The sequence below is a fragment of the Suricata suricatta genome, chromosome 12, assembly GCF_006229205.1.
Source record: "Suricata suricatta isolate VVHF042 chromosome 12, meerkat_22Aug2017_6uvM2_HiC, whole genome shotgun sequence".
Lineage (NCBI taxonomy): Eukaryota > Metazoa > Chordata > Mammalia > Carnivora > Herpestidae > Suricata > Suricata suricatta.
Window position 1 is genome coordinate 9,262,648 of NC_043711.1, and position 21,356 is coordinate 9,284,003.

Below are 21,356 nucleotides of genomic sequence, written 5' to 3' on the forward strand. Positions count from 1 at the left end.
TGCCGTCTTGCCTGAAATGCCGACCCGGGGCTCCCTAATGGAAACCAGGCGGTCACCTCCTGGAGCCTCTTCCGTGGCCGCCACTGCCCCCCATCTCTTGGCACAGGCCACCCTCCACCCAGCTTGTTCTCCCAGGGGCTGGGGGGGTGCTGGGGAACTAGCTGGCCCACCCCCTTCCCCGCCCTGGGGAAGGTGGGAGGGCTGCCGGATGGGGTGGTGAGGACAGGCCAGGCCGTCCCCCTCAGTCCCACACCCACCAACCACCCCAGCTGGGCTTGCGTAACCTCGGCCAGCCTGGGCCGGGCCACAGGCGCATGGAATGCTTGGGGGAAAGCTAAGATTCGCCCTGTCTGGTATTTGGGCCAACCGCAGAAATAGAGGTGGGGGCAGAGGAGTGGAAGATGCTTCAGGCCACAGGAGGGTCCCCGAGGAACTGGGGCTGGCAGCAAGGGGGTCAGGGCAGGTCTGGGTCCAGCCTGCCAGCCCAGATGCCAGCCTGGGGGCTCTCAGCCAGGCCTGCCATTTGGGCCCTTCCTCCTCCTCCCCCAATGGCCACAGCCGCTGCTGCCTGGAAGGAAATTACACGTATTGAAGCACCAGCCCGGTGGTTAAGGGTGGTTAAGGATATGCACTCAGCGCCAGCCTGCCTGGGCTTGAACTTGGGCTCTGGTACCTCTCTGGGCCTCGGCTTCCCACTCTGCAAGGTGGGGGAGTGGTTGTCTCAGCTCCCAGGAGTGGTATTAATAAGGATTAAATGAGATACTGCATATGAGGGGGGTGAGAAGGTTTCTGGCACATTCCCTGCCCTTTACACCAGAGCAGTAGCGTAGGGAGAAGCAGCCAACCTCTGCCCCAGATCCCGTCTCCCAAGATGCACCACTTACCTGCAAGGTGTCTTCAGGCAAATCGTTTTCCTGGCCAAACCTCAGTTTTCCCACACATAGGACAGAGATGACAAAATACTGTCTCTTCCTCAAGGGCAAACCGGGTAGCGGACAGAAAATTCTAAGCACAACATCTGCCCCTCCCAAGGGCTCAGCTCAGAAGTGGCTGCATTGATGGGCTGTGTGAAGGTCATAAAGGAGGTTGAAAGGGGGAGGTTTCCCAGAAGCAGAGCCTGAGATAAGGATTGAGTGCACTTGTCTTGGAGAAAGAAGCTGGAGGGGAACAGGGAAATGACAGAGGGAAGGAAAAAAGTAGTCAATGAGGAGTTATCTCTGGGGTAATGAACTTACCTAGAACTTGCCAGGGTTTTTTTCTTTTTTTAACATTTATTTATTTTTGAGAGACAAAGAGACAGAGCATGAGCAGGGGAAGGCAGAGAGAGAGAGGGAGACACAGAATCCAAAGCAGGCCTCAGGATCGGAGCTGTCAGTCCAGAGTCCAACGCGGGGCCCGAACTCATGAACCCTGAGATCATGACCTGAGCTGAAGTCAGCCGCTTGGCCGACTGAGCCACCCAGGCGCCCCAGAACTTGCCAGTTTTAGCATTCAAAATCCTGTGTCTCAGGAAACCCTTAGTCCTGGGCAAATTGGGACAGTTGTCATGGTTGTTATCAAGCAAGTCCCCACCAGAGGCAGGGGAGGGGGCTCAGTCCTGTTGGGGAATGCTGGGAGATTTTGTAGGACATACGTCCTACCTGAGGGATGAGGGAGCTGGGGTATTGATTCTCCAACCCCCTCCATCAGGCACTGGTTGAGGGCTGGCACTTTGGGTAGAATAGGCCCCAGCCCTAAATAGATATAAGAGCCTCATGAGGCCTGAGGAGGGCATGGAGGCTCCAGAGAGCACCTGCCAGGGAGGGTGGGGGTTTGAGCCACAGGGGGATGGCAGTACATCACTGGGGTGGGAAGAAGGGACAATGTGGGAGAGTGATGGACAGAGAGGGTTTCTTCCTCCCACAAAGGAAGATGCTTGGAGGTGGGCATTTGCCCACATTTCCTGAGACGGTGTGGGCTCATGACAGGAGACACTCAGGGTCCCTTGGAGGCTAGGGCAGGAGACAAGTCTTAGTTCAGCCAGAAGAGAAAAACAGTCCTCAGCCCAAGATCTCCATGTGGAACCAGTAGCTACTAGCTTGGAATCTTCTCAGTCTCTCTAGCAGAAAAATGGGTCTCATCTCACAGAGCTACTGAATTTACTGCCTCGATGCTATAGCCCCGGTGAGAACCAAGCTGTTTCAGTCACGAAGGACAGAGCACCCAAACCAGACCTGCTAGTGCAAATGAGAGCCTTTATTGACTCATGAACAGAAATATGCTGTGGATGTATCATTCAGGCACAGCTGGATCCAGGGGCTCAGAGGAGGTCCTCAGGTTAGATTCCTTCTGTCTCTTGGCTCTACCAATAGGCTTCTCTGTCTGGCCACGCGTGCACTTGCTGAACTTTACTCCAGCTGAAAAGTCTCAAGTTTAATCGCGTTGGCTGAGCTCTGGTCACGTGTCCATCTGGAACTAGTCCCAGTGGCCAGAAGGCTGGAACACGCTGATTGGCTAGGAGCTTAATCACTGCTTTTATAAACGACCCACTGGCCTTATCTCCCTGCAACAGACTCCGTTTTCTCCACCTTGCACTGCCCTGCCCAGCCGTGCCTAGCTCAGCCCGGTCCTGCCCTGCCGGATCCCACCTTCCCAGACCCAGCAAAGAGTTCCGCAGGGACAGCACTGGAGGCCTGGGGTCCACCAATGTAGAGCCTGGTATAATAAGCATTTGCGACCTTCATGGAATGCATGCTGGAGAATTGGGGGGGAGAGGTTTGCATGGGGAGGAAGTGCTGGTGTCCTCTCGGCTCTGACCTCAGCGTAGGCAGGACTCTCGGGTCATGGGGACAAGGGACAGTTGCAGTAACACTGTGGGCCGCTAGGGCAGCAATCTGGTCTCATTTTGCTTGCTGGGGGCGGGGGGTGGGGTGGGGTGGGATGGGGAGGAGGTGGGGTTGATGTGAAAGAGAGCAAGAGGCTGATGAGAAATGTAGTCTCCCAGTTAGAAACAGAAAGGAGAAAAAAAAGGGGGGGGCACATGGGGATCAGTTGAGCATCCTACTCTTGATTTCAGCTCAGGTCGGGATCCCAGGGTGGTGGGATCAAGTCCCATGTCAGGCTCCACACTGACTGAGTGTGCTTGGAGCCTGCTTGGGATTCTGTCTCTCTAAAAAAAAATATTACCTTTTGGGCACCTGCGTGGCTCATTGGTTAAGTGTTGGACTTTTGCTTTTGGCTCAGGTCATGATCTCACCGTCATGATATTGAGTCCCACATCAGGCTCCACACTGAGCGTGGAGCCTGCTTAGGATTCTCTCTCTCCGTCTCTCTCTCTCTCTCTTTCTCTCAAATAAAAAAAAAAGGAAAGGAAAGGAAGGGCTTTAAATAAGTACCAACCAATGACCCCAAGGAACCCCTCAGGCCTGCCCCTCCTCATGCTCTGACAGCATTCAACCTCCAGACCCAGGCAAAGGCCAGACTTTTCAATCAACCATCTGGCTGATTTGCCCTTCAAGATTCGAGCCAAAGTCATAAAATTGCTGATATTTATCTGGGCATATGGCTGTCCAAGATAAAGTTCCATACTTCCCAGCCTCCCTTGTAGCTAGGCACAGCCATATGACGGTGTAAGCAGAAGTGGTATATACCACTTCAAGGAAAAGGGTATGCCTTTCTCCTCCCTACTGTTGGAATGTAGATGTGATGGCTCGGACTCCGTCAGCCATCTTGGGCCATGATATCACCTTGAGAATAGTGGCCTTGAATAGTGGAGCAACAAGATAGAAGCAACCTGGGTGTCACATATGATGGAAGGCCACCTCTGCAGTGATGAGCATTTTGATCGCCTCTTATCCACCCTGTTGGTGAAGGAGGGATCCCCTGCTCTAAATGATACCAGATAGCCAAGCACGAGACAGCCGACCATGGACAGAAAAGACTGACGTCGGTTGATTAGTCACATATACTCACAGCTCTGAGGAGGGAAAGACATGGCATGCCATGTGGAGCCACGTGGGGGTGGCGCACGTGGGAGCCAAGTGAAGAAACAAGGTCAAGACAACTAGAATAGCCACCAAATTCACAATTAAAATTAGCACAGTTATTTAAATTGTGGCCTCCAAAGTTTAGAATGAAAATTGCTTATTCATAAAACCATGTGCTTAAATTACTGCGAATTTTGTACATAATCACCAAGAAGCTGGGTTACTTTTTTTTAACTTTATTTTTGAGAGAGAGAGAGAGAGAGCACATGTGAGTGAGCAGGAGAGGGGCAGAGACAGAGAGGGAGACACAGAACCCGAAGCAGGCTCCAGGCTCTGAGTTGTCAGCACAGAGTCCAACGCGGGGCTCAAACTCATCAACCTTGAAATCATGACCTGAGCTGAAGTCGGACGCTTAACTGACGGAGCCCCCCAGGTGCCCCTGGGAGAGATTTTTTAATAAAGAAAAAAATGAAAAAGGAGGTGCTGTGGCAGGCAGGCTTTGTTGTGACAAAAGGGTGGGTGACCTCTGGTTCCCTGAGAGGGTGTCATTGGCATGTTAGGATAATTTCTCAGGCTACCAGAGAGGTGAACCATCAGGGTGAGGACCCAATGGGGTGCAGCTGGTCAGGGTGATGGAGTAGCTGGCTGGGCGGGGAGCCTGTCCCTCCAGATGGGGGGCATGTCTGACGAAAGCAGGGAAACTCATGTTGGGCCTTCGGGGCCCTGTGAGGCTCAGAGACAGGAGAGTGGCCATGGGGTCTCAGACTTGAGAAGACCCCAGCTGCAGCCATCTTGAACGTGAGGGAGAAACAGACGTCTCTCTCGGGTTTCTCCTTTCTGTCCTTTGAAGAGACAACATACTCTAAATCCTAATGGGGGCAGCTGGGTAGCTTAGTTAAGCCTCCTACTCTTGGTTTCAGCTCAGGTCTTGATCTCAGGGTTTGTGGGTTCGAGCCCTGTATTGGGCTTCACAGTGATGGTGCAAAGCCTGCTTAGGATTCTCTCTCTTTCCTCTTCTTCTCTCTGCCTCTCCCCTGCTCTCTCTCTCGAAAAGTAAATAAAAGCTTTAAAAAAGTGCCTGGGTGGCTTAGTTGGTTGAGCGTCTGACTTTGGCTCAGGTCATGACCTCACAGCTTGTGAGTTCAAGCCGCACGTCGGGCTCTGTGCTGACAGCTCGGAGCCTGAAGCATCCTTCCGATTCTGTGTCTCCTTCTCTTTCTGCCCTCCCCCTCTTGTGTTCTGGGTGTCTCTCTCAAAAATAAATAACCATTAAAAAAATAAAAATAAAAATAAAAATAAAAAATAAATCCGAATGGATATGGAGGCTATCTACAGAATGGGAGCTGAAGTCAAGGCATGGATGGCATTGGCCAAGGAGAAAGTATAAAATAAGAAGGGAGGGGCGCCTGGGTGGCTCAGTTGGTTGAGCATCCAACTTCAGCTCAGGTCATTATTTTACCGTCTGTGAGTTGAAACCCTGAATCAGGCTCTCTGCTGTCAGCACAGAACCCTTGTCGAATCCTCTGCCTTCCACCCCTTTATCCCTCCCCTGCTCACACACTCTCTCAAAAATGAATAAACATCTAAAAAAAAAAAAAAGGAAAGAAAATGGTAAGGGAGACCAAGGGACAGTGCCCAGCAAGACTTGTTGCCCGAGGTGTGGGCAGAAGAGAGCCAGAGGTGGTCATGGAGGAGGGTCCGGAAGAGAGGAGGAACCCGGAAGTATCTGGTAAAACCGGAAATGTGCCTGCCACATACCTGTGCTGGCTAAGGGGGGCAAGTGAAAGGTTATGTTATAAAATGGTACCGGCCCCTGGGGTGCCCAGATTAAGCCCGGTTTCTGGGTGCATCTGTGAGGGTGTTCCCGGAAGAGATTAGCCCTTGATGCTGTGAACTCAGCAGAGTAGGTTGCTCTCTCCCAAACGGGGGAGGTCACCCAATCTATGGAAGGGCTGAACAGGATAGAAAGCAGGGAAAGTGTGGCCAGGGGCGTGGGAGTGCTAGAAGACCAGGCTCCAGAGGTTCCCAGACCCACCGAGGTTGCTGGTGACAAAACCCAAAGGCAGGGAAACCAGTGGTGATGAAACAGGAAAGGAATTTTTGTCAGGCCAACAACTGGGAAGAGTGGAGGAGCGTCTCAAAGCCTGTCTCCCAAGGGCCGAAAATGCTTCCAGGTTGGTAGAAGGAGAACGTGGGGCAGAGGTGGGTGGGCACATGCAGGGGGCCAGTGAAGGCCAGATCGATCACTGCCCTGGCCTCAGTCTCGGCTGGGGTCTTGCTGGCCCAGGGCAGTCCTGATGCTTGAGGGGGGGCTTCAGGTCCCATCGGGGGGCGCTTTGCTCTCAGATTGCCCACCTGGGCCAAGTGGCAAACTGGACACAAGAATCCACCTCGAAAGTTTGAGGAACTGGGTCTTTTTTTCTGTCTGACCTTTGAGCCGGGACACGGGTCTTTTCCTGCCCTCGGACTGGGACTTGGGATTTATGCCGCCAGCAGTTCCGGTGCTCACACTGGGATGATAGTAGGAGGCTCCCAGGGCCCCGGCCTGCCGATGGTGAGACTCCTCCACCTCCAGAATCACATCAGCTAATTCCTCATGATAAATCTCTCTCTCTTTCTTTTTTTTTTTTTAACTTTATTTATTTGGGGGGCACCTGGGTGGCTCAGTCTTGTTAAGTGTCTGACTCTTGTTTCGGCTCAGGTCATGATCTCACAGTTTTGTGGGTTAGAGCCCCACGTTGGGCTCCGTGATGACAGCATGTGTCAGGTTTTCCCTCTCTCTGCCACTCCCCTGCTCACACTCTGGCTCTCTCAAAATAAATAAGTAAACTTAAAAAAATAAGGTTTACTTATTTTTGAGAAAGCGCAAGTGGGGGAGGGGCAGAGAGAGAGGGGGACGGAGGATCTGATGCGGGCTCTGTGCTGACAGCAGAGAGCCTGACATAGGGCTTGAACTCATGAACTGTGAGATCATGACCCGAAGTCAAATTCGGAGGCTTAACTAACTGAGCCACCCAGGGGCCCCTAAATTTGTATAGATTAATAGATGTAGATATAGATAGATCAGTCAGTAGATAGAGATCTATAAGCAGATTGAAAGAAGAAGGAGATATATATGTGAAATGATATATACATATGTACTTATAAAAGGATATATATACAAAGAATAAGGGATAAACATATATATGATAAGATAGATATAGATGAATATAGATTAGATATAGATATTCTACTGGTTCTGATTCACATGTGCATATATAAAAAGAGATGTATATACACACAAACACATATAGAGGATATATATGTGATAAGATCTATCACATACATATACCGCATTGGTTTGGTCTGTGTATTACACGGGTAGGCAAGATCATTCTGCATAACAAACAGCCCCGAAGGTCAGTGACTAACCCCAGGGTGGATCATCCACACAATATGATCTCAACGGATCGGCAGGGTCTCGCACGGTCCCTCAGTGAACCAGAAGGACTCCCAGGTCCGCTTTTCAGGGTTTCCACCCAGGAGTACCTCCTGCTCCCATTTCTTTGGCCAGGATTAGTCACATGGTCCTGCCCGACTGCAAGGGACAGAGAAAGTGGGGGTCGGGGTCGGGGGCTGGGGAGGAGCAAGCGGACTGTTTGGAGTATTACTCTCTCTGCAATACCCAAGGTCCAGAAATCTGTCCTGGAAAAACTGTGACACAGCCGGTGACAGACACGTACAAGGACGTTCCCTGCAGGCTCATTTATTATGGTGAAAAGTCTCTCCTGCCCGGCATCCCACACGGCTTGTGATTTTAATTCGCGTCACTTCCTCAGAGAGCCCCTCACCGGAACCCCCAATCAGAAGCAACATTGTTGTCTGTCTCTCCTCTTCCCTGCCTTATTTTTCTTCCTGGCATTTCTCACATCCTGACTCACATGTCTGCCCCCTGTCCCCTGTCCTCCCCAACTGTGGAGGTGGGCACTTGGCCGTAGTCCCCTCTGTCCCTCAGCAACATAGAACAGCATCTAATACACACCAGGTGAGTGGTGAACATATGTCATGTTGAGCAAGTGAAACAAACAAAAACATATTCCTATTAAAATAATAGAGAGGTGCCTGGGTGGCTCAGTCGGTTAAGTGTCTGACTTTGGCTCAGGTCTTGATCTCATGGTTATGGGTTCAAGCCCTGCATCAGGCTCTGTGCTGACAGCTCAAAGCCTGGAGCCTGTTTCCAATTCTGTGTGTGTCTTTCTCTCTACCCTTCCCCTGCTCATTCTCTGCTCTGCCTCTCAAAAATAAATAAAAGTTAAAAAAATTTGAAAAAGTAGGACATGCAAAGGTCTCCATCTATTCATAATGCATCAGTTTCTTTGAGTGTCGTACCGATATCCACAAACAAGGTGGCTTAAAACAACAGACATTTATTCATTTCAAAAGTCCAGATTATTTATTTGGACTTGTGGAGACTGGAAGTCCCGGGTCAAGGTGTTGGCAGAATTGTTCCTTCTGGAAGCTCCTTCCCTGTATCTCTTCCAGCTTCTGGTGGTTGCTGGCAATCTTCGATGTTATTGGGCCCATGGCCACGTCAGTCCGCTCTCTGCCTTGGTTTCATGTGTTTCTTTTCCTGTGTGCGTGTGTCTGTGTTCCTCCTCCTCTCTTTTATCAGGACCCTGACCATGGGATTTAGGGCCCAGCTGGTTAATCCAGGATCATCTCATCTCAAGATCTATAACTTAATTACATCTTTTTTCCTTTTTTTTTTTTTCCCAAATAAGGTCGTATGTGCATGTTTTAGGGGTTAGGACATCAGGATACCCTTTTGTGGGTCACCGCTCAAACCTTACATGAATTAGTGTGGGTAGGGCTAATCTTGTGAGGGGGACAAAAGAGTATATAGAGCAAGGTTGGCAGTTTTGATCATTTTCATAAATTAAAAAAGGTACTGGGGTTCCTGGGTGGCTTGGTCGGTTATGTGTCCGACTGTTGATTTCAGCTCAGGTCATGATCTCACAGCTCATGAGTTTGAGCCCCGTGATGGGCTCTGTGCCGACAGTGTGGAGCCTACTTGGGGTTCTCTATCTCCTTCTCTCTCTGCCCCTCCCCCTGTCTCTCACTCTCAAAATAAATAAACTTAAAAAAATTGTTTTTAATTTTAAAAGAGGAATTGGGGCGCCTGGGTGGCTCAGTCGGTTAAGTGTCCACCTTCGGCTCAAGTCATGATCTCGCAGTTTGTAGGTTCAAGCCCCGTGTCAGACTCTGTGCTGACAGCTCGGAGCCTGGATCCTGCTTTGGATTCTGTGTCTCCCTCTCTCTCTGTCCCTTCCCTGCTTTCACTCTGTCTGTCTCTCTCTCAAAAATAAATAAACATTTAAAAAAATTTTCAAAAGAGGAATGAACTATCAATGCATGTAACGTGGATAAATCTAAAAATCACTGTCCCCGATGGGAAACTCCAGACACTGCAAATGACATTCTCTCTGATTCCATTTTATTGAGTTCTAGAAATTGCAACCTAATCTACAGTGACAGATAGATCAGTGGTTGTCTGAGGAGGGGGGTGAAGGGGAGGAAGGAAGGCTGACAAAGCGGCACAGGGACACTTTGGGGGATCATGGACATGTTCCCTGTGGTTATAGTTTCATAGCAGCGTCCAGGCTGAGGTTCGGAATGGTGAATTTTGATACAGAGAGAGACAGAGCATGAGAGGGGGAGGGGCAGAGAGAGAAGGAGACACAGAACCGGAAGCAGGCTCCAGGCTCTGAGCTGTCAGCACAGAGCCTGATGTGGGGCTCGGACCCATGAACGTGAGATCTGACCTTTGCCGAAGCTGGACGCTTAACCGACTGAGCCACCCAGGCGCCCCTCAAAAAAATTTTTAATTCAACATATACGGGAATATATGGTGGCAAGCCCCTCTTTGCCCTCAGCCCCAACTACCCAACTCTTCCTCTGAGAGACAGCCAATATCTTTTAAAATTTATTTATGTATTTTTGAGAGATGGAGTGTGCACGTGCATGTGAACACACACATGAGCAGGGGTAGGAGCAGGTGCCCCTAAAAATTATTTAAAACATTGTTTTAAGTTATTTATTTATTTTGAGTGGGGGAAGGGAGACAGGGAATCTGAAGCAGACTCCATACTGTCAGCAGTGAGCCCAACATGGGGCTTGAAGGCATGAACCGTGAGATCATGACCTGAGCTGAGATCAAGAGTCAGACGCTTAACCGACTGAGCCACCCAGGCGCCCCTTATTTAAACATTTTTTAGGGGCGCCTGGGTGGCTCAGTCGGTTAAGCGTCCAGCTTCGGCTCAGGTCATGATTTCACGGTTCGTGGGTTTGAGCCCTGCGTTGGGGTCTGTGCTGACAGCTCAGAGCCTGGAGCCTGCTTCAGATTCTGTGTCTCCCTCTCTCTGCCCTTCCACTGCTCGCACTCTATCTCTATCAAAAATAAATAAACATTAAAAAAGTTTTAATATACTTTTACGAAACATGTTGGGCGGCGCCTGGGTGGCTCAGTCGGTTAAGCATTTGACTTTGGCTCAGGTCATGATCTCGTGGTTTGTGAGTTTGAGCCCCGCATCGGGCTCTGTGCTGACAGCTAGCTCAGAGCCTGGAGCCTGCTTTGGTTCTGTGTCTCCCTCTCTCTCTGACCCTTCCCTGCTCAGCTGTCTCTCTCCGTCTCTCAAAAATAAATTAAAAAAAAAAAAAAACACAGGGAAAAAAAGTTAAACATTTTTTTTAGAAATTGAGATGTAATTCACATATAACATTAAGTTTTAGGTGTACTTGAATTCATCTTATTACTTGGATGGGCCCCCCTATGTCTATCACATGTTGATGGACTTGATTACTCATTTCCCACTTGTGGCTAGTAACAAATAATACTGCTATGACCAGTCCTGAGTGAGTCTTTGAGGAAACGTCTTTTAAAAGTTCTGTTGGGTAGGGGTGCCTGGCTGGTTCAGTCCGTGGAGCGTGTGACTCTTGATCTCGGGGTTGTGGGAAGTTCAAACCCCACGTTGTGTAGGGAGATTATTTTAAAAAATAAAATCTAAAAAAAAAAAAAAAAGTTCTATGTGAAATCAAATTTTGTTGTAAATTCACCCAGTCTATAGTATTTTCAATATGGCAGCTCAGTGGATTAAGATAATTTGCAAAGATGAAACAGGAAGCCCCGAATGTGAACATCTCGCACAAGCACAGTACGGTTGTCACGAGTAAGAGCTCCACTAACATTGGCACAGTCCTGTTCACGAAACTACAGGCATCATACGAATGACACCAGTTATCTCTCTGACGTCCTCTTCCGGTCCAGGACCCCACCCAGGACCCCACATTTCCTTTACTGTTCACATCTCCTAAGAGTTCTCCCAATCATGCCAGTTTCTTGGTCGTTTCTCATGACCTTGACGTTTTTGAAGTGTCCTAGTCAGGTCTTTGTAGAATGTCCCTCAAGTTGGGCCGAACATCTGATGGTCTGTCCCAACTAGACTGAGTTTAAGGGGTTAAGTGACGATATTGAGGAGGTGACGTGTCCTCCTCATAGCATATCAGGGGTCCGTGCACGTGACTCATCGCTAGGATGACAATAACCTAGTTGAGGTAGTGTCTACCAGATTTCTCCACTGTGAAGTTAGTTTCTTCCCTTTCCATAGAAGTTAGTTTCTTCCCTTTTTCCTTAGAAGTCCTGAAACCCAGTCCACACCCAACAAGGTGAATTACGCTCCACCTCCTGGAAGGAGGCATATCACGTAATCTGTGGACATATATTTTAAAAACCCCAGTAGTTAATAAATGTTTTAGGAGAGATACTTTTAGGGTAGGTAGGTTTTCTCCTTCAAGGAGTATGAATGCGCTGGTATTTATTCAATTCTTTGGATTACAATGACTGTCTATTTCTTTATTAAAGTAATCTCTCCACCCAATGTGGGGTTTGAACCAGAGACGTGGAGATCAAGAGTTGGATGCACTACCCACTGAGACAGCCAGATACTCTGTGGGTCACAATGATCTTTTAAATCTCTTATCAGATTCCATCATCTTCTACTAAAAACCTTCCAGAGGCTCCACTTCATACTTCAGAGTCAAATCCAACTGTCTCGTTCACCGACATGCCCTGCCCGCCTCCCGGTCCTTGTCTGTTTGACTTGCTTGCTTTTTTCCTTGTGCATTCCTGCTTTGGCCCAACTGGACTTTTTGGAGTCTTTCAGTCATGCCACCCTTATCCCTCTGAAGGCTTTGTCTTTGTTGGAATAATCCTCCTACTCTCCTGCATGGAGGCCCCTCTCTCACTGCCCTGAGCAGCCTTCTTCCTTCTCTTTGATTTCTAATCCTACCTGGAATTAGGTAACTGAAATCTATTTCCTTGTTTATTATCTGTCTTGTTCACCGCTGTACCCCCAGAACCTAGAACATAGTAGGTGCTCAAGAAATATTTGGGGAATAAATGAATGCCCATGCATTCATGAGGCTTGAAGAGTACAAAGCAAGATCCATTTACTTCCTCTGATTACAGTCACAACTGAGGTATGTGTGGGCCAGGTACTCAGGAGCACTACACGGGAAGCCTCAGTTTCACCCTGCGTAAAATGGACATAATAAAAGGCCTAGCTAGGGGCCCCGACTGGCTCAGTCGGTTAAGCGTCTGACTGCAAATCAGGTCATGATCTCGCGGTCCGGGAGTTCGAGTCCCACGTCCGGCTCTGTGCTGAAGTCCCACGTCCGGCTCTGTGCTGAACGGCTCAGAGCCTAGAGCCTGCTTCAGATTCTGTCTTCCTCTCCCTCTCTGCCCCTCTCCCACTCATGCTCTGTCTTTTTCTCTCAAAATAAATATACATTAAAAATTTTTTTTAAAAAGGGACCTCACTGTAAAATTGTTGCAAAGATTAGATGAGCTAACACGAAGATGATACCCAGCAGACATTCAGCAATTATTACTATTACTGTCATCTGTAAAAATGGGCACAACAGCGACTTACTACATAGAATTGTAAGCTCAGAACCGCGTCTAGCACATGTGAAGTGCTATATAAGCGATCGATGCTATCATCATCGTCATCCCACCAGCTCGTCCTTAGCTCCAACGAAAGATGTTTTTAATCGAATCTCGACTTCTTCTACAAATCCCTTTCTTCGGCCTGGCCTGGTGGTCTCAGGATACTCGCCAGGCCTCCGCACCTCCGGATAGGGCGCCGACATTACTAGGCTGGGGACTCCGGCCCTTGAGGACCGCAGGTTCCCATCGCACCGGCCACTGGCCTGGACCGCCGGCGGTCTCCATGGAAACTCACCAGCCATAGGGGGGCGTGACACCGCCGAGACGGATAGGGGCCTTCGCCTATCGGGTCAAAGTCAGCTCTGCAAGGGGCGCAATAGGGGCCTCAGACGGGCGCGTCCTTGCGGAAAGGCGGGGATACGGCGGCGGACCACGGGGGTTGTACCGTCTCTACCAATCAAGGACCGAGATGGCTGTGATAGACAGGCGTAGCGGGAAGAGGCCCCAAGTGCGGGCTTTCACCCAACAGATTGGCCGCAATGCCGAGAAAGGGCCAATGAGGAGCAGGCGGGGGTGGGACGAAAAGGCCGGTTGCTCCGGAAGTGGAGGGAGGGGGTGAAAATGGCGCCCAGCTCGAAATCGGAGCGGAACAGCGGGGCCGGGAGCGGCGGCGGCGGCCCGGGGGGCGCCGGGGGAAAGCGGGCGGCGGGGCGGCGGCGGGAGCACGTCCTCAAGCAGCTGGAGCGGGTCAAGGTGAGGCCTGGAGTCTGGAAGGAGTTCGCTGGAGGGTGGGGAGAAGGGACGAGGGAGGCGGAGGGAGGGAGGGCGTTCGCGGGGTGAGGGGTTGGGGGCGGAGCCCCGGGGGAGGGGGCTCGGAGGAAGGGGGCTGGGCGGGGCCCACGGGAGAGGGCTTGGATGGAGGGGGCTGGGACAGGGGGCTTGGATGGAGTGGGCTGGGGGCGGGGTCCGCGGTAGGGGGCTTGGATGGAAGAGCTGCTGGAGGTGGCCGAGGAAGAGCTTGGATAGAGGAGGTCGCTGGAGGAATAAGGAGGAAGGGGGCGATCCTGGGTCAGACTCATTTTTCAAAACCCTGCTCCCACGGCCCCTCCGTTATGGAGCCTTTCCGCCCCCTTGGCAGAGCCCCTGCTACTGGCTTTGGGCTTCCTCTGCCCGGCGTTCCTCTCTCTGTCCGGGCTCTGACCACACGGGAGCTGGGAGTTCCTGTACCTGCGTCTGCCTCCCCCATCGAATGGGTGGGACCTTCCTGGAGAAAGCCTGGTCTAACCCCCTCAGACTGGGAGCTTCCTGAGCAGGGTTCTGTCTTCTCCATCAGACTGTAAACTTACAGCGTGCCAGCATATCAGTCCCCCATCAGTCTGGGAGCTCTGGGAGGGCAGACATGTGAATCTGCCGTCGGGTCCGCATCAATGTGGGCAGAACCGTTTCCCTGTGGAGAGAGAGAGTGCCTTCTCCATTAGGTGGGGAACTCTGTGAGGGCAGGGCTGCGGCTCCTCCTTTTGAGGAGTTCCTTGGCCAGGGACAGTCTCCACCCTCAGCCTGATTGCTCCCTCAATTGGTCTTTGGCTCCACCCTTAGCTTGGATGCTCCCTGGACTGGGATTGTGTCTCTCCCCTGTCAGCCTGGGCCTCACCAACAGGGCTGTTCCATCAGACTGGCATCTCCACGGGGAGTGTGCTGTCTCCCCCAGACTCTTTCCCATCAGGCTGTAACCTCTTGAGGGCAGGGCCCAGTATCCCACTCAGATCGGGCTGTAGGACCAGGGTGCTCTGATCACCTAGTACCCAGCCTATGCACCTGTCTGTCCCTCCAAATCCTTCCTTGAAGTTTCTGGGACCAGGGAGTCTGTTGGAAGGCGGCTAGGTTAACTGAGAAGAGGGAATTGGGCAGAAATTGGAAGGTCACTGGTCAGCACCCCCCTTCTGCCTCACCTGTCCCTGAGGCCAGGGCTGTCCCAAAGGTCCTGAGCACCCTGTGTGTAGGCTAGTGGGTCAGGAATAGGTGAATGCAATTGGTCAAGCCTCCTTAGTGGTTGAGGGGACCCACCTGAAGCCGCCTTTAGGAGGGCAGCCAGTGGCCCATTGTGACCAAGAATGACTAGGGAACCTTCCTCAGGACCCAGGTGCTTGGGCAAGAGGGGCTCTGAGACTGAAGAGGTGTGGGGCTGGGAGGATGGCATGTGTTAGGGTTAGAGCTTGGACCCCTCTTGACCGCCATTGTTGGCCTGTGTGTCTGGGCCAGAGCTTGGGGGTGCTGCTCTGCTTTAGGTGAGGGAACTGGGGGAGGCGATGGTGCCTCAAGAGCAAGGGCCACCCCTTCCCCAGATCAGTGGGCAGCTCTCCCCTCGCCTCTTCCGGAAGCTGCCGCCCAGGGTCTGCGTCTCCCTCAAGAACATTGTGGACGAGGACTTTCTCTACGCAGGGTGAGGCAGCGGGAGGCTGGGCCGAGCTAGGGGTGGGGGGTGGCTGGGCGGGGAGGCAGGCTGGCCCTGACCTGGCCGTTCTGCCCCCACCCCCACAGACACATCTTCCTGGGCTTTTCCAAGTGCGGCCGTTACGTCCTCTCCTACACCAGCAGCAGCGGGGACGATGACTTCTCCTTCTACATCTACCATCTGTACTGGTGGGAGTTCAACGTCCACAGCAAGCTCAAGCTGGTAGGGCTGGGCCCGGGGCGGGGCTGTCCCTTCCAGCGGTGGGACCGGCGGGTCGCAGCACCCCTGAGCCTCAGACTCCTTGTCTGTAAAGCGGAGAAATCGTACTCCCAAGGTCATTGTCAGTACTGGCCATGGCGTGAGGTCAAACCGCATGAAATTGCCATTTCTATAGTTGAAAGTGGATACAGAGCGACACCTTCCCGTGGTTCAGCTCAACAAAGCCTGGAGAACATGACAGGCTCAGGCCAGGGGCGGACCCGTTAGCTTTGCTGGCCCGCTTGCCTAACCTTGACTTTGACTCCCTTGAAGCCCGCTCCCCCCATCCCCCCCATTCTGGGAGGCGAGCGCTGTTAGCCCAGAGGACATGTGAGCTCAGGGAGGAGGACAGGCTTCAGGGTGGAGCAGGCCAGGAGCCATAGTGCCTGGCAGGGTCGCCTTTTCCATCAGCTTCGTCCTGTGCTGGGGGCTGCCTCCCTGTTTCCCCTACTTCTGAGGGTCGCTTCCCCAGCCCATCCGCAGGAAGGCAGGGACCGTGGTATAGGGGCTGCTTGGGCCCCCTGTCTCGTCCCACCCTGCCCGCTTCGGCCCCACACCGACCCCCAGCGTGCTGCTCAGGTCCGGCAGGTGCGGCTCTTCCAGGACGAGGAGATCTACAGTGACCTGTACCTGACCGTGTGCGAGTGGCCCAGTGATGCCTCCAAGGTCATCGTCTTCGGCTTCAAGTAAGACCCCCAGGGATGAGGCAGGCCCGGGGAAGGGGGGGTGGTGTGGGGGCCCAGCCACTGAAGGTGCGCTGGCCCCCAGCACCCGCTCAGCCAACGGGATGCTCATGAACATGATGATGATGAGCGATGAGAACCACCGGGACATCTACATCAGCACGGTGGCCGTGCCATCACCAGGTCGCTGTGCTGCCTGCCGAGAAGCCAGCCGGGCCCATCCAGGTGAGCGGCCAGGGACCTTGGGGTGCGGGCTGGCCCCCCCCCCCCCCCCCCCGCCCTCCCTGCCTGAGGCGGGACTCAGCCCGCGCTTGCGTCATGTGTTGCTGCAGGTGACCCGAGCGCACAGTGCCTGCGACACGGCTTCATGCTGCACACCAAGTACCAGGTGGTCTACCCCTTCCCCACCTTCCAGCCCGCCTTCCAGCTCAAGAAGGACCAGGTAGTGCTGCTCAACACCAGCTACTCCCTGGTGGCCTGCGCTGTCTCCGTGCACTCGGCAGGTAGGCCCGCCCTCCGCAGACCCCGCCTTGCAGCCCTCCAGGGGCAGTCCTGTCACTACCGCACGTGACAGATGAGCCCGAGGCCCCTGGTCCAGGGTCACACAGCTGGAAGGCAGAAATACAGGATCCGAAGCAAGCCACGCGCACCCCAGCGCTGCCCACTAGAATGTTCCGTAGGGGTCTGATGGGGTACATCTGCCCTGTCCGCTCCGATGGCAGCCACTCGAGAGTGGCTGTGTGACCAAGGAAACCGACTTTGACATTTTATTGGAGTTCAGTTGCGCTTAGGTAGCCACATGTGGCCCCAGCCCCCGTGCTGGACGGGGCAGTGCTCTTTTCAAATGGAAATGCTCGCTTAAAATTTCACTTAGTAGACAGAGGGCCATCCTTTGTCTTTGGGAATAGGAAAAATGCCAGTGAAAGGCACACGGTGCTGTCCCTTGACAGAGTGGCCCACGGTAAGCTGTTTGATGCCACCACTGGTGGTGATGGGGGGCCCCCAGGGCCTTCCCCGCACCCTCGGCTGCGTGGCACAGTGTGGGTGCAGCCCGGCCTGAGCCTGGGCAGGGCCATGGCTTCGCTGGTGGGAGCTGCCTGGCATCCATCCATTCCCAGGGATCAGGGAGGAATTGCCTGGGAGGGGCAGTCCCTCTGGGCGCCCTCGCACGCGTGTCTGTGAGGTGTGCCTTAAAGACGCTCCTAGCTGCCAAAGAAACCAAGGAGATCAATAACCAGTCAGTATGTGCTGATTTCGTAAGAACGGAGTCAAATCAGAAGACACCCGCTGCTAAGTACGTTAAAACGGTTGTCCCTGGGAGAGGGAGTGGAGTGGATGTAAAAAGGAGTAAATGTACATAATGACACACCAAAACCAGCAAGGGCCGGGGTGCCTTGTCCCCAGGCCCATCCAGGGGGGCCTCCTGCCCTGGCTGCCTGTGCCACTGGGGACCTGGCTGAGGCCGAAATCTGCCCCCCGGGACTTGTGGCTGTGAGTTCCCATAGGAAGGGTCACGTGTGCGTGCGGAGGGGGGCGGGGGTGAGGGGGACGTTGTCACCCATGTCTAACACCTCGCCCTGGGACGGTGTTTGCACAAAGGGGGCATTTTGACATGGCCGTTGTCCACCCTGGGGGACAGGCGGGCATCGTCTTGCAGTGTGCCTGCCCTTGGGCACGTTTTCTCTGAGGCTCCGTCCCTAGTGTCTGAACTGGGAGGACGTGGTCGCCGCCCTCCCCGGGTTGATTGTCGGGTGGGGGGGGGCTGCCTATGGAGGTGGTGCTGACAGAGCAAAGGGTCCGGCCACAGTGCTGTTCTGTGAACACGGGGGTTGTCCAAGCTGAGCCCACCTTGCTGAGGGTGCCCCTGGATGGGCACTGGGCCCCCGCCAGTCGGGCCCCTGTTGGGGAGGATGGAGGGCTATGTAGTAAACTTTCAGACTTTGGTGATTTTTAGCTTCTGTCACTGTAGACCATTGGCTCCCCAGGGGCAGGGATTTTTGTGTCCTGTTCACTTGTGTCCTCGGTGTGGCATTTGGTGGATGCTCAGAAATAAAGTTTGAACATGTTGTGTATGCCCGCATTCGCGCATGCTTTTCCCCTTGTGAGGGTTTTCAACTGATCTTTTGGCACAGGGAAGCCTTCTAGAAGGGGGTCCTCCAGGTGGGTTTCTAAGAACCCCCTCCCCCGCTTGCCCTGCCCCTGGCCAGTGAGGGAGGTCTGCAGTGCCCTAGATTTGAACTTGTTTACTGATAGATATTACCCCCCACTCTAACCTCTCTCATGTTTTTTTTCAGGGGAGAGTAACTTCTGCCAAATCCTGTATGACCACACCACCTCCCCTCCGGCCCCTCCCAGCCCCCCTGGGCCTCAGAGCCCTGAGCTGTCCCCCACCCTCCCCAGCCCCTGCCCTGAAGCAGCCCCCACCCGAGCCCCTGGGGCCCTTGAGCCCTCCCCCGCCATCGCCAAAGCCAAGGAGTTTGTGGCCGACATCTTCCGCAGGGCCAGAGAGGCCAAGGGTGGGACCTCAGAGGAAGCCCGGCCACCCCCCTGCCCGGGGCCCTCGGGCAGCCGCTGCCGCCTGCCCTCAGAGCCCCTGGCCCCAGGTGGGGAGGTGGTACCACGAGACAGCCCCCCTGCAGTGGAGGCACCAGCCCCGGAGCCTGGCTACGTCAACTACACCAAGCTGTATTACGTGCTGGGGTCCAGCGAGGGGACAGAACCGGAGGACGGTGAGCTGGGAACCAACCTGGTGGGCAGGGCCCCAGGCACGGAGGCCGGCCAGGCCTCCCACCACCTCTACCCCCACTTCCTGCCTTCTCAGAGTTCGAGGATGACAAGATTTCCTTGCCCTTTGTGGTGACGGATCTCCGTGGCCGTAATCTGCGACCCATGCGGGAACGGGCTGCCGTCCAGGTGGGTGCCTGGGGGAGGAGGGGCAGGGCTAGTGGCAGCCCTTGGGGAACCTGCTGGGGGGCAGCCGACACAGCCTTGCCCTCTGCCCACCGCCCACAGGGTCAGTACTTGACGGTGGAGCAGCTCACGCTGGACTTTGAATACGTCATCAATGAGGTCATCCGCCATGATGCCACCTGGGCCCACCAGTTTTGCTCCTTCAGTGACTATGACATTGTCATCCTGGAGGTGGGCCCAGGGTGGGAACAGGGAGTGCCCAGAGCCTCTCTGTTCCGGGTATCACCCTCAGTAGCTGTCACTGCCCCGCCCCCCCCACCCCCCAGGTATGCCCAGAAACCAACCAAGTCCTCATCAACATTGGCCTGCTGCTCCTGGCGTTCCCGTCCCCAACTGAGGAGGGCCAGCTCCGGTGAGTGAGGGGGATGCTCTTGGCCTCCACCCGGTAGGGGGCCTCGCTCAGATACCTCTGGGGGGTGGGCTAGTGGGGATGTGAGGAGTCTCCCCCCCCCCCGCACCCAAACTCCATTACCGCTCCAAAGACAGAAGCCCCTCAGGGTTGCCTGGGTCCCACCTGAGGGGTCTGCTGGTCCCACCCCTTTCTCATCTGCTCCTCACCCCACTGCAGACCAAAGACCTATCACACCAGCCTCAAGGTGGCATGGGACCTCAACACCGGCATCTTCGTGACCGTCAGCGTAGGGGACCTCACCGAGGTCAAGGGGCAGACCAGGTGAGGCGGGGTTGGGGCCGGGGCCGGGACTGGGACTGGCGTGGGTGGCCGGGTGATGAGAGCCCTCACCCCCTCACTCTCAGCGGCAGCGTCTGGAGCTCCTACCGCAAGAGCTGCGTGGACATGGTCATGAAGTGGCTGGTCCCCGAGAGCAGCGGCCGCTACGTCAATAGGATGACCAACGAGGCACTGCACAAAGGTAGGCCCTGTGAGCCGATGGCGGTCAGGAGGTCCCTACCCTGGTACTGTGCCAGGCCTAGAGCGGGTGCTGGTTCCTGAGTGTTCCTGAACGGAGGAGTCTGCCAACTAGGCCGGTGCACACTGTGGAGTTGGGGTGAGGGGAGGAGGGCAGGCCAGGCCTGGTGGGTCCAAGAGCCACCTTAGAGAGGACCCGCAGGTGTGGCACCTGGGGACCAGCCCCACTCCGGCTGGTCCTTCTTTCAGCAGACCTTTACTGGGTGGCTGCGGGCTGGGGGCCCGAAGTTTACCTCCACAGTGTCACTGCCTTCTGGAAGGAAGCAGGGAGGGAGGCAGGCCCTGCCTGCAGCCTGGGCCAGGAGGCTCCATGGCTGCCTTGTGCCCCTCCCCTGCAGGGTGCTCGCTCAAGGTTCTGGCCGACAGTGAGAGGTACACGTGGATCGTGCTGTGAGGGCCCAGCTGCCCTGGACACTGACTCCAACTACCTCCGCCTTCCGGCAGCCTCGCCCCGGCTGGCCGGCTGGCCGGTGACCGCCCGGCACTGGTGTTAGGCTGCGGGGAAGGGGGCTGGAGGGGGCAGCCCCTGGTGGCCCGAGAGTCTGGACGCTTCTTTATTTATGCCTATTTAAGTGGGGAAGGGGCAGAGGGAGGGAGCCCCCTGCCCCCCAGCCTCAAGCGCCCACCTTCACCCCGCGCTGGGCACAGGCCCTTGCTCTCTGCGGGTCTGCCCCTTCCCTTGGCTACAGGTGTGGACATTGCCCCCCCAGGGAGACCGAATGGACCCCCTTCCCCTGGCCCTGCCCGTCCCAGCCTCCCCCACCTGAGGTGGCAGACCTCGTGGCCATCCCCTCCCCCTGCCCGTCCTTCCTCCTCACGTAATAAATGTTTTATTTCTGAGCCTCACCGAATTCCCTTTACTGCCGCTCGGGGCCCATTGGAGCCCCCGGACCGAGGCCCCTCGAGTTAGCAATAGCCAAGTATCACAGCGCAATTTATTGTGTTTTAAGAAAGACTACAAAAAGGTAGAAAACAGCTCGGCACACTAGACTACCACACGCGTGGACACTTTCACGGCCAGGAGAGGGGAGGCCCCCCAGGGCAGGGGGGACAGGGAGGGGGTGGGCCCCCCCAAAAGCTGTAGCACGCGGAGCACACAAAATAGTGATTTTTTTTT

General features: G+C 54.3%; 1 protein-coding gene across 1 annotated transcript; it reads left to right on the top strand.

Moving 5' to 3' along the window:
• The first annotated feature begins 13,569 nt into the window (after positions 1 to 13,569).
• On the top strand, positions 13,570 to 21,085 carry DCAF15 (DDB1 and CUL4 associated factor 15). Its single transcript, XM_029918236.1, has 13 exons — positions 13,570 to 13,701; positions 15,291 to 15,388; positions 15,487 to 15,622; positions 16,238 to 16,344; positions 16,427 to 16,566; positions 16,674 to 16,844; positions 18,636 to 19,070; positions 19,163 to 19,254; positions 19,354 to 19,482; positions 19,578 to 19,663; positions 19,880 to 19,984; positions 20,068 to 20,183; positions 20,578 to 21,085. The coding sequence occupies exons 1-13, from the start codon at positions 13,570 to 13,572 to the stop codon at positions 20,631 to 20,633; spliced, it is 1,803 nt and encodes a 600-aa protein (XP_029774096.1). The 3' UTR covers positions 20,634 to 21,085.
• The last annotated feature ends 271 nt before the right edge of the window (positions 21,086 to 21,356 follow it).

Coding starts and splice junctions, on each gene's coding strand:
- DCAF15 (XM_029918236.1), top strand. CDS start 13,570: ATGGCGCCCAGCTCGAAATCGGAGCGGAACAGCGGGGCCGGGAGCGGC. Junction 15,389..15,486: donor GAGGACTTTCTCTACGCAGG/GTGAGGCAGCGG, acceptor CCACCCCCACAG/ACACATCTTCCTGGGCTTTT. Junction 19,071..19,162: donor GGGGACAGAACCGGAGGACG/GTGAGCTGGGAA, acceptor CTGCCTTCTCAG/AGTTCGAGGATGACAAGATT.